The sequence below is a fragment of the Solenopsis invicta genome, chromosome 2, assembly GCF_016802725.1.
Source record: "Solenopsis invicta isolate M01_SB chromosome 2, UNIL_Sinv_3.0, whole genome shotgun sequence".
NCBI lineage: Eukaryota > Metazoa > Arthropoda > Insecta > Hymenoptera > Formicidae > Solenopsis > Solenopsis invicta.
In genome coordinates, this window is record NC_052665.1 from 1,435,683 (window position 1) to 1,446,969 (window position 11,287).

General features: G+C 42.4%; 1 protein-coding gene across 1 annotated transcript; it reads left to right on the plus strand.

Annotated features, from left to right (window-relative positions):
• The first annotated feature begins 672 nt into the window (after positions 1-672).
• LOC105196474 (potassium/sodium hyperpolarization-activated cyclic nucleotide-gated channel 2) lies at positions 673-2,972 on the plus strand. Its single transcript, XM_039445765.1, has 3 exons — positions 673-1,340; positions 1,404-1,570; positions 1,723-2,972. Exons 1-3 carry the CDS (start codon positions 1,074-1,076, stop codon positions 2,912-2,914), a joined length of 1,626 nt encoding a protein of 541 aa, XP_039301699.1. The 5' UTR covers positions 673-1,073; the 3' UTR covers positions 2,915-2,972.
• Positions 2,973-11,287: the final 8,315 nt, after the last annotated feature.

Consider the following 11,287-nt stretch of genomic DNA (forward strand, 5'->3'; position numbering starts at 1 on the left):
TCTGTCATATGTACCGTTCATTTGTCACTAGGAAAAACGTTTCTTTATTCGTAGAGTCAGTTCAATATTTTTATATCTCGCGGAAACCAACTGTCAGTTGCACTAAAAATAAACTGACCACACCAAAATTCACTGGCTGTGATGTACGCGACTCGCAAATCATACTGGCAATTATTCACGTCTCCATGAACTGGAACGTATAAAAAATATGATGCATTTCGTGTATTGGGTGATATTAATTTCGAGATGGACACGCATATTATGGTAACGCGTTCGCACGAAACACAGATGTAAAATTTAATAAATTCTTTCAACGATACACTTTTAGATTTTTCAATAAACTCAATTTTCCAAATTTAATTTAAGATAATCTTATAAATCTAAAAAAAACATTGTTGATACATATATATAATATATATATTAACAATTATGAAATTTTTATATGGAATTTTTTTGCAAATTATACTGGCATTATAAATTTGAAGAGACGTCGAATATATCATGTAAAAAGATAGTTGCAAGGTAAAGAGTTAAAATAATTTGTATCAGATACGAGAAAAGCTTCGTATCAGATTTTGAAGAAAACATGATTGCGGATATTTTCCAAGTACTTTTTGCTGTCGATACAAACCAGAAATAAAGTGGTGTCCTCGTAAGGCAAAGGGCTACACAACAAGGCGCAAACAACAAAATCGATCAAGCGTTACCGTGAGCATGCCAGACTTTATCTATGTTTCAACAAAAATTATCTCACTGCGGAAATTATCTTACCATTCATAGATTAAAAGGAATATTTCAATCTCGATCCATTCGAGAGTGTTTCAAGATAAAATGGCCGGTATCGTACCGAAAGAGAGATCCCTTGATCAACCACCGGCAACGATACTACCGACCGCGTTCGCTCGCTCGAGTCTGCTGTGAAAGGACAGACTCTCCTTTCATCCGAAGAGATGCCGCCGTTGCCAGCGATGTACGCTTGTTTCATGTCTCTAATGAGATTTCTATAATTAGAAATATACATATAAAATAAAGCTCTTTTTTTTACATTGCTTTCAACACGCCACTTTTTCACAATGCTTCGTGTGGAGCATAAATGCGAAATCGAAACCGAAGATGAAGATCTACTTTTTCTTCCCAATCGCAGCTTCTTCCGAAAAGTATTTGACGCAATCCTCACATTACTGATGGCATCGGAAAATAATCCAGAAACTCGCAAGCATTTACGCAGTCACTCTCTCATGATTTCGGAAAAGCGACGGCATTTGCAACAATATAAATATATTTTTCACCCATTCAGTATCTTAAGGTATACTTCCTTGAGAAATTTTTACGATCCTCCTGTATAATGTTTAATATACGTATACGTCAAATCAAATATATTAAACTAAACTAGATCTTTATAGCGCAGATTTTTCTGGGATATCCTAATGATTTTAACGATAACATGCTTACTGTTGATTGTTCCATATCAAGCTGCCTTCGACATGAAGCGGTTATATTATTGGACGGTTTGCAAAAATCTCCTACTTTCTATTTGTTGCATGGATGTAATCATTAATTTTATGACGGGGTAAATATGCTTTAATTAAAACGAATTTAATTGCACTGATCGCAGAATGCAACGCAGGAATATAAGTTCTGAGAGTTGTATTCTAACATTCTTATTTTTATTAAAGCCTTAATAAAATTATATTTAAAAAATGTTTATTTATTGTTGAACAGATATCACGATAAACTGCATCACATTGTCGTGATGGAACCGAAGAAAATAATGAAGAGGTATCTAATGTATGGCACTTTCTTGCCAGACTTTCTGGGCTCTTTACCAACCGATATCGCGTTCGTTAAAACATGGCAAGAAAGTACAGTCACACGCGAGCTGGTGTCGTTGATATGCGGATTTCGCGTGTTTTCTCTCAGTTCTTACATGATAAAAATTGTTCGAGCATATGACGCTCCTGTGGCCCTTTACGAAGTCTGTGTCATGATATTTTGGCTAATAATAGCGTTTCAGTGGCAATCTTGCTTATATTGGCTATTGCCAATAGCGACGACTTCTATGCACTTACCGAAGCGACCTGGCGACGATTCCTGGATACTCGAATTTAATCTTTGGGAAGAATCCAAAGTTCTACAGTATCTGAACAGTCTTTCACGCGCCATCTCCATCTTCCTATCGTCGGGCTTTCTGCATGAAAAACCGAAAAACGAGACGGATCTCACGCTGGTGATCCTTTTACAATTCTTAGGAAGTCTAACTATCTGGATTCTGATAGCTCGTGTAAACCAACTATACAAAAACGTCAACGGCTCTAAGATTAAGTATCAAGACATCTTGGCACAGCTCAAGCAGTACATGAAGCATCATCAACTACCGCATTCGACTCAAGACCGTATCGTAACCTACTACGAATTTTACTTTCTACAAAGGTATTTTTGCGAGCCCGAGATTCTCAACATTCTGTCCCCGCATATTCGCCAAGAGATTAGCATGCAAACCTGCCGCAAACTTGTGGAAAACGTTACATTCTTCAGCAATCTACCTCTCTCCTTGATAACGCGCATCGTTGCCCTGCTAAAGTCCGAAATATTTTTGACAAACGACGTGATTGTACGGGCTAATTCACCAGGTGATTGCATGTACTTCATCGCCACCGGTACGGTGGCTATTTATACGGGTTCCGGAAAGGAAGTGTGTCACTTGGATGATGGCGCGCACTTTGGGGAGATCGCGCTGGTGATGCCTGACGCGCGGAGAGTGGCCAGCGTCATCGCTATTGAGATCTGCGAGTTGTATCGCCTGAATCGCGTGGATTTTACCAGAACGATTCACCCCTATCCCATGCTGTGGGAGCAAATCAAGAAAATTGCTATCGAGAGACACGAGAGGACGGCCATACTGGATATGTATTAAATATTGCAAAAGTATTTTATTTAAAAAAAAAAAAAAAAAAATATCATCGTTAATACGGTGTATTTACTGTAAAAAGGTAAAAAAATCTTATTTGTGTGCAACTTGGTTACGATATTAAAGGTATTGATATTGATATTGATATCGTTTAAGCAATTAAAAAGCAATATTTATAGAGCGACGTGTTATACATATAGACAGCAAGTTAAAAATTGTTCTATCTGTGATCATAATTGTACGTGTACATAATTATACAAGCTGCAATCAAATGCCGAAAGCGACACTGAAACTGTCAAACTATAAATTTTAAAGGTCCGATTATCTACTGTCGCAACGTAACATTAGCGTACGGAAATGTTACATTGGAACAACATGGGTTTTGCAATCCGTGCTTCATCCATAATTCTTTAAAACGTGTATTCTAAACTTATTGTAGCATACTAATGTCAGGTTATAAGAATTACCGATCAATTGTTACGATTGAAAGAATTGTTAATGACCGTTGACGATAATAGCGGAAAATTGTTAAAGGAACCGATAAATTTCAAGTCTCCGATAACTGTTTCTCGCAACCCAACATTAGGGACAGATTTATTACCCTGGACGTGGATCAAGAAGATCGCGATCGTGCGCCACGGAAGACTACAATTTTCAATGTACTGTAGATCATCGGTAATATCATGTAGCAAGAAGAATGCGTGATCACTTCTTAAGATGAATTCGGGATAATTACAGTTTAGCGCCGCGCATCACGACCGGAACTCGGGCTCGTTGTTTTGCGAACGTCAAAAATCAAGAAGTCGATTCGAAATGCATCGCGCGTATCAAATGTATCGAGCTTTGAATCGGCAAGTGGAGCACTTAATATAATGGAACGAGAAACGGAAGGACGTCTCTTCGCTTTGTAACCGTGCATCGACGCAACTAGCTCACGCTATTAATACTTATCGGGCCCTGGGATCATTATCTTTAGCGCTGGTTATAAGATCCGTAGTTGATTGTAGTCGGTGTCCCGGGATATTGCATTAAGAATACGCGTGTAACGAGAGAAGGCCTGATTTACTTGACGATGCGTGCTTATCTGAAAGATTCGCATATCGAGTTAGTCCGACCGGTTCTACCTGAATATCTGCGTGACGCGATGCAACGATACGTTATCCGTTATTAATGAATACAGTTTTCACGATAATTGTTTTTTGTCGTTACAGAACGAACTTGTTCTTTCACCGGGCGAGGAATGTCTAAGCAGGAAAACTTCGATGGCACGCGTAAATAATCGGTATGCGTATATCGGTAAAAAAAAAAAATAGCTATCTCCACGGAACTTATTATTAGATCTACCTGTGTACACGGTAGCGTAGTAACAAGTTCGTGCCACGATGATATATCTCACTTCTCTGATGTTAAATGCGACAAATATGTATTCCGATTATCCTGCATTTGCAAAAAGCAGAATAAACTACCGCAAAAGAGAAAAGTGAGCTTTAGTTGCCGCATCGTCACACGCACTAAGAACAAAGCAAAGCAAGTCGCGGAGACGCATATAAAGTGGTATAATAAATATGCATTAATTACTTAGAGAGAGAATAGGGAGGGGAGGGGGGAAAGGAGAGAAAGCTATTAGACAAATAACATCGTCGATAGCTTGATGCACAAATTTAACGATAAATTATATTATCGTTGTTATAAATGCGATCGGCGATTTCTAAAGTAAAATTTATGTAATAAAGATATACTATAATAATTGATTGAACGATCGAGTCGACAAATCTATCATGCTAATGGTACCGTAATATCTTTCCAACGAAGAGGGATTACACTAGTTGAAAGCAATTAATATACTTTATCACCGGAGGTCATGGGTGGTCGATCGCACAGAATCTCACGCCTCGCCTGGCCTCACCGCCGTGGAAACGGCGTGACGTTATCCGATGACGGTGATCTCGCTGTGGCGGTGGAGTGCCGCCCATTCGACGAGAAACAATGGTTCGCGCGCATCGACGCATGGGCAGAGAGAACGCCGATGACAATGAAACGTTTAGGAGGGCTGGCCATTGTAATAGGCCGACGATGCGCCTGCTTGGTAGCTCCCGATGGCGTACACGCACTGGCGTATCCCTACTGCCGCGCGCGCACCGGCTTCGGGCAGAAAGGGGAACGCTAAGCGTTAGGATAGCGCGAACGAGAGATAGAGAGAGGAAGAGAGAGAGAGAGAGCTCGCTATTGTTATCAGCACGGTTGACCGTGGATTCGTGGTTGGCACGAGAGAGACGAAACATTCCTGTGGCGAACGAGCGAAATGCGCGACGATGAAACGAGAGGAGAAGCTGAACAGACGAAGAGGGTGAGACTGCGAGAGCAGATGAAGGAGAGGGAGAGAGAGAGAGAGAGAGGAGAGAATCGTTGCGGCTATGGTTATGTGGCCACACCCCGCGGAGCCAGCCAACGAGCTCTCCGCCGACCGACGACCCACCTGACCCCACAATGGGCAGATCCACGTAGCTACGCTCGGTGGCTATGCATTGTTCCCCCTCTGTGCGGAGTTAAGCGGCGCTAAAACGGAGCGGATGAGGGGAAAACAAGAGAGACGTACGCGCGATGATACATCTGAAATAAGCTTACCCGATTGAATGTATCGTTTACGGTATAATGACAACACTGAAGATGTTGATCGTAGGACGCGATGCGTAGCAGGCAGCTTGGGGGATCGTTAACGTGTTTAACGGTGCATGAATGATACGAAAACGCGATATATCCTTTAGAATATACATCGAGCATGTCGCAGATAATTTGATTCGGCTACTTCCATGACCGCGTTCCTTCCCTAATCGCTTCCCCGTGTCGTCTCGCGTACACGCTGAAGAATGAAGCAGAACACGTTGTTGGAATACAGAGACATTGAGCTCGTTGCTCCTGAATGCTCCGGCGGAACGTAGACTTCGAGAGCGAGTATAGTGGCGAATGTAAAAGTCCATAAAATGAAGATTATTTCAGGTTAAGGAGACATTAACGATCTAAGTTGTGTAAATCTTCTTGCTATGCACATTCTTATTAATGACTCGTGACGTATATACACCTCGAGAGATTGAAGCAAAATCGTAGACATATTCTATTGCAGTCATGTCAAACAAGCACAGTAAATCCCGTGGGTCAAGATTGAATAGTGTATACGTTCGAGAAATCGCGGAACACTCCCGAGTGGTATGCCTCAACGGAATTAAAGCATGGAAACGATTCAGCCTCGTATCGCCGATGCGACGGCGAGATTGAGTCTCGTAACGTCTTCGCGCAGATATCCAGATAGACAGATACGCGGAGCGTATACACCTACATCAACAAAACCCGGCGACGGCGACCCTGGCTGCCTTCTCCTCTGCGATGGGTCGATACTCTGCAAGCCGCCACCCTCCCCCGCGCTACCCTCACCCCGCGCGTCTCGTGCCTCCTCTGTCTTTTGCCCCTACCGCCGCTGTTTCCGTTCAACCCCTTCCATCCTTCCTCTCACATACCCATCTTCACCCACCATCGTACCGTTCTCTCATCCCTTGTACTTCCTACCCCTACGTCGTCCTCCGTTACCACTTCCTCCTCCTTCTCCTCCGGCCGTCTCTACCTTCCCGCCGCTGCCACCGCCGCCTCTTTTACCCTCGGTGGCCTCGTCCATAGGTGTACCGGTTGATTGATCGTTTATCGATACGCAGAGGGCCCACCCCGGCGAGTTGCGGGTACGTCCTACACCCGGTCCTCTGCCGGCCTCCCGTCCCGCACCCCGACCGTTCCCACTTTCAAGTATACGCATTACACATTTATAAGGGCGTTAAACACGAGCCGCATCGATGGCATAGAACGCTGTACAAGGATATACATGCGTATTTCCCTCATCCTCTTCGTGTTCTTCCCTCCGTACCCTCTCTTGATACTCTGTCCTCCGTTCTCTACTCTTTCCTACCTCCATTCCTGCCTCTCTCTCTCCCTCTCCCCCTCCCTCTCCCTCCCCTCTCTCTTGTAAAGCCAACCGGCCGCCTGGCCAACGAAGCCCCCCTACATTGGTTTTGTGTAGGAAGAGCCATGCTCGATTGGTGTCGGTGTGTTTGTAAGCGCGCCGGGCAACGTCAATGTTTCGAGTCGAGCGTCCGCCCCCATTATTTTACCCCCGGCCTTGGAACCGCCATCCCATCGACTAGCTCTCTATACAACACGGCGCGCCATCTCCCCCCCCCCTCCCACCTCCCTTTTCCTCCCTCTCAATTCCTCCCCCGCTCGTTCGCGCGCAGAGATCCCGATACACACAGCCGATACTTATTGATATGGGCTTCCGTTTACCGTTGACTACATACGTGACTTAACCGCCGGCCCCATGCACTTCCGAAACTACTACATCAATTTTTAACTGCGCAGTCGGATTTATCGGAGCTTATATTCCGCCCCGTGCACGCCCGAGCAACTGCGCTTGTGCCGCTTCGCGAGTTCCTACTATTCTTGTATCTTGTTTCGGTACTTTCAGTCCGTTACTTCATCAAATTCTCAGTCAAGCGGAATATGAAACATGTACCGAGAAACGTACGTGTTTCTACACGTCTTCTATTTCTGCAAAGGTTGCACCTTTACAAATTATCTCATGGATGGTAATTGTAAAACTGACACGAACGTTTATCATATTCATAGTGATCTTCGATCGGTCGAAAAAGAAAAACTAATAACATCGTTCGTTAACGAATTAAAGCAAGGTCGCGGATTGAGGGTTGTCCCAACCCCCATCGAGTGTTAGTTTCCAGTCGTGACGCGGCATCACGGTGTTGACTGTCCGTCACACATCCCCGAGCCCGAATGACGACGTTTATAAGCTAGTGTCAACAACGGTGGGTAATGATGTGCGGCCCCCATGTTCAGCAACCAAGAGCTTCCCGGCGGGCGGTCGGGCACCCGCAACGTATCATCCCGTCACGCTACATTGAACGTCATTGTCCGAACTAAAGTCGCCGTTTATCGCTCAACGGGTGACGGTACGCGAACAGAGAAACTGAATACGCCTAGCCCGTACCGTCGTCCGTTCCCTCGCGGCGACCATGCAAAAAATCGCTACTCGAAAAAACGACGTATCGATTTATGCGCGTCCATGATCGAAGATTGTAGTTTCTATCAATTTCTCACGGGAATCGTACGTAATATATAACGACATTTGCGATTTGTATATACACAAGCAACGATTATTTCTATTAAACCGTTCTATTAAACCGTTGTATGGAAAATTATATTTGTCTTCTACGAGCAACAATACATTTCACAGTCGATATATCATTATACTATTTCAGTTAACACACTCGACTATGCAGAAAATAAATTTTTTCAGAATGTTTCATGAAATAGGAAGCATTCCACGACAACAAAGATACGCGTTTCCATCCCCTACACACGCGACAGATGATTTACATAATTCGTCATTGACTTCGCCTTTGCAATCACCCCTTGACTAACGAGACTACCCCAGCAGGGGGGATGTTTCTGCAAATTCACTTTCGTTCAGCGTTATATACTGACACGCGATTATCTTTGCACGGTTAAAGCATTCAGTGCAACTGGTAGATAAAACGGAAAATACGATCATAGCATGAATTGCGAAACTCATTTAACTAGAAAGAAGAGAAAGTGCGAAGATATTATTAATCAGTGTCAAAGTGCGCTTTAACGATAATTGCGTAGCTAACAATAATTAACGCCACAATAATACGTACAACTAACGTATCGGCAAGATATAAATTATTCTACAAGACAATCACAATTTGCCCGACGATATTTATTATTAGCAATAAATCCCACGATTGGATATGTGCATATTTTAAGAAAGGCACAACGAACTCGCTAAAATACGAATGTTTAATCAGTGACGCTTCATTCGAGAAGCAGAAAAAAAAATATACGGAAGAGAGAGAACTCATAAGTCAACTCATGATCGTAATATGTGGTCAAGGTGTTTGTCTGCGATAAATAATGACAATATACGAGCACGTATACCGAAAAGGATCATATATACATCAAACGTCATTAATACGTTCCATTTCCGGGTCAGATATTTATGAACAGAACGCATCTTACGATTGGATATTCATATATCATAGCTCTTGTGTTAGACGGTAGTATCTTTAGATGTCGATGAATGTGCGTGTGTGCACACGTGTGTGTATGTGTAAAAAATCAAGTATAAGATTAAGAAATAAGTAATATATCACAAACAATATTGCAAAGTGATGAAATTGTAAAAGCATAAAAATAAAAAAATTAAGTGAAGAATTAAATATAAGGTTGAGAAGTGTGGATAATATATCATAAGCGACATTTAAATTGATTAAATTGTATAATAGTATAAGAATAAAATAATAGACGTGAATGAAAAGAATCATCACTTGTGACGTTGATTACTTTCCATATTTCTTATCCGAGTGGCAAGCAAATGGGAAATTGAGCAGTCGGATAGTGTCGCAATGCCTACCAAAGCGTACATTAAAGTCATAAGGAATATAAAATAAGCGCAGACGCTTATTTTAATAATAAAGACATTCGATCGACAACTGTGCAGAGGAGCGATGCTGAAAAAGCATACTGTGAGTCTGGCTCTGGAAGTCTATGTCCGATCTTGATTACTTTCATCTCACGTAGATCGTTTCGTTGCAAACGTGACAGAAATTACTCGCGGCGCTAGATTTTGCTGCGTTCTCAATGGACATCCGGGTCTGGACCAACAAACGCTGCGAATGCCAGTGGACAGTCAAGGATGGGCTCGCCGAGCATTCGCGAAATTCATAAACTTCCAGAGCTTGCACGCGTGCCTTCCTTTCTTCGACGATTAGAAGTGCGCGTATTTCGCCGCGCATAATGAAAGGCGCTCCATTATACAGGCGGATTTTCACGACTCTTTACCAACTATGACTTGCACATGAGCGCTGCCGAAACAAATAATCCACCGTCATTATAAATGGACAAAGTTTCAGTAGAATTTCCTTTAACTCATTATCGACTTCTTCGAAACGGTTTCTCTAAACTAGCCGACTCATTACGTTTTGACAAGGTTCTTGCAAAAACCGCTTAAAGATATGATTACCTCGCTTGTTTCGCAATAAGTGCGAACCTGTTCGCCGCCGTGCGACTAAAGTATAACTTTTATAACGCAATTAGATGATGATTAAGTAAAATACAAATAAAATGAGAAGGGAGCAAAATATTAATTATTTCAACATCGAGGTACTAAAATTAAACTTGTGAATTTAATTAAAATTTTGATGCGAATTATCTATCATCGCTACTTATTTCACGATTTACATGACGTACATACATAATTACGTAGCTTAATTATACAATGTAGTCTTATAGGAATAAAAATCTTATAAGATAAAAGCGAAATATGTAGGTGTCCGGTTGTATTTTAGAGAATATATTGGTTAAAAACATCGTTTCACATATTACAACGGACAGTAAATTATTTTTTTTACTTATCCGCCGTCATGTGCGTGCACTTTCTTTCGAGGCTGCTGTACGACGTTCTGCGGATTCACATAATTTCTTTCGGAGCATGCTCTCTTATATCACACAGCTTTATTCGGAGAGCATGCACCGGAACGGTTTATCATCCACGGACCCGAACATATACCGACTGTATCGATAACGATACTCGAAGTGAAAAGAGGAGTCAATTGCAAAACGATGGCGAGTGTCACCGCACAAAATTCGTAACGTTTCTCCGTAAAGGAATTCACAGTCGAGTTACGAGACATTTATTATCGCGATAATGACCAAACTTAATTATCTTAGCAACTGTAAACACGTCCTCCGCGATATAACCAGGACAAATGTATGCTATTTAATAATAAATACGAAACGATTATACCGCGAATTGTGTCGTGAATGTGAAACGCGAAGGTCGTAAAAAATTTAAAAAAAAAATCGACCGTTCTTTTCGCGCGACAACCTGTTCAGTTGTTGCTCGAAGCGATAGGCAGGTCGACTGCAATATTGTACAAAGTTCATCTAAACGAACCTGTTTCCGCAGGACCGTGGAGTTAACCGTTACGAAAGATCGTGCCGTATGATAATGAATTTTCTCCTAAGCTTAGAAAATATCCTCGTACACTCGACGTATCTTCGCGCACGTAACGAAAATTACTGCCGGTCCCGTACTACACACTTTGCACGGATGAAGAAGCTCTCGATAAGCCCAAAGATACTCGATTATTTAATCGACGCGCACGACAAGTTTCGCACGAATAATGCGCGTAACGTCGACTCGCGCCGCTTCAGCCGGGGATCCTCGCGGACAATTTTCTACGGGGAATGTTCGAATCGACTGTTACGCAACACGCTCGATCACTTACAATACACGCAACG

Excerpts from the sequence above, each read along its gene's own strand:
- LOC105196474 (XM_039445765.1), top strand. The coding sequence starts at position 1,074 with ATGCTTCGTGTGGAGCATAAATGCGAAATCGAAACCGAAGATGAAGAT. Across the intron at positions 1,341-1,403 it reads GAAATTTTTACGATCCTCCT|CGCAGATTTTTCTGGGATAT; the intron begins GTATAATGTTTA and ends AGATCTTTATAG. Across the intron at positions 1,571-1,722 it reads ATCATTAATTTTATGACGGG|ATATCACGATAAACTGCATC; the intron begins GTAAATATGCTT and ends ATTGTTGAACAG.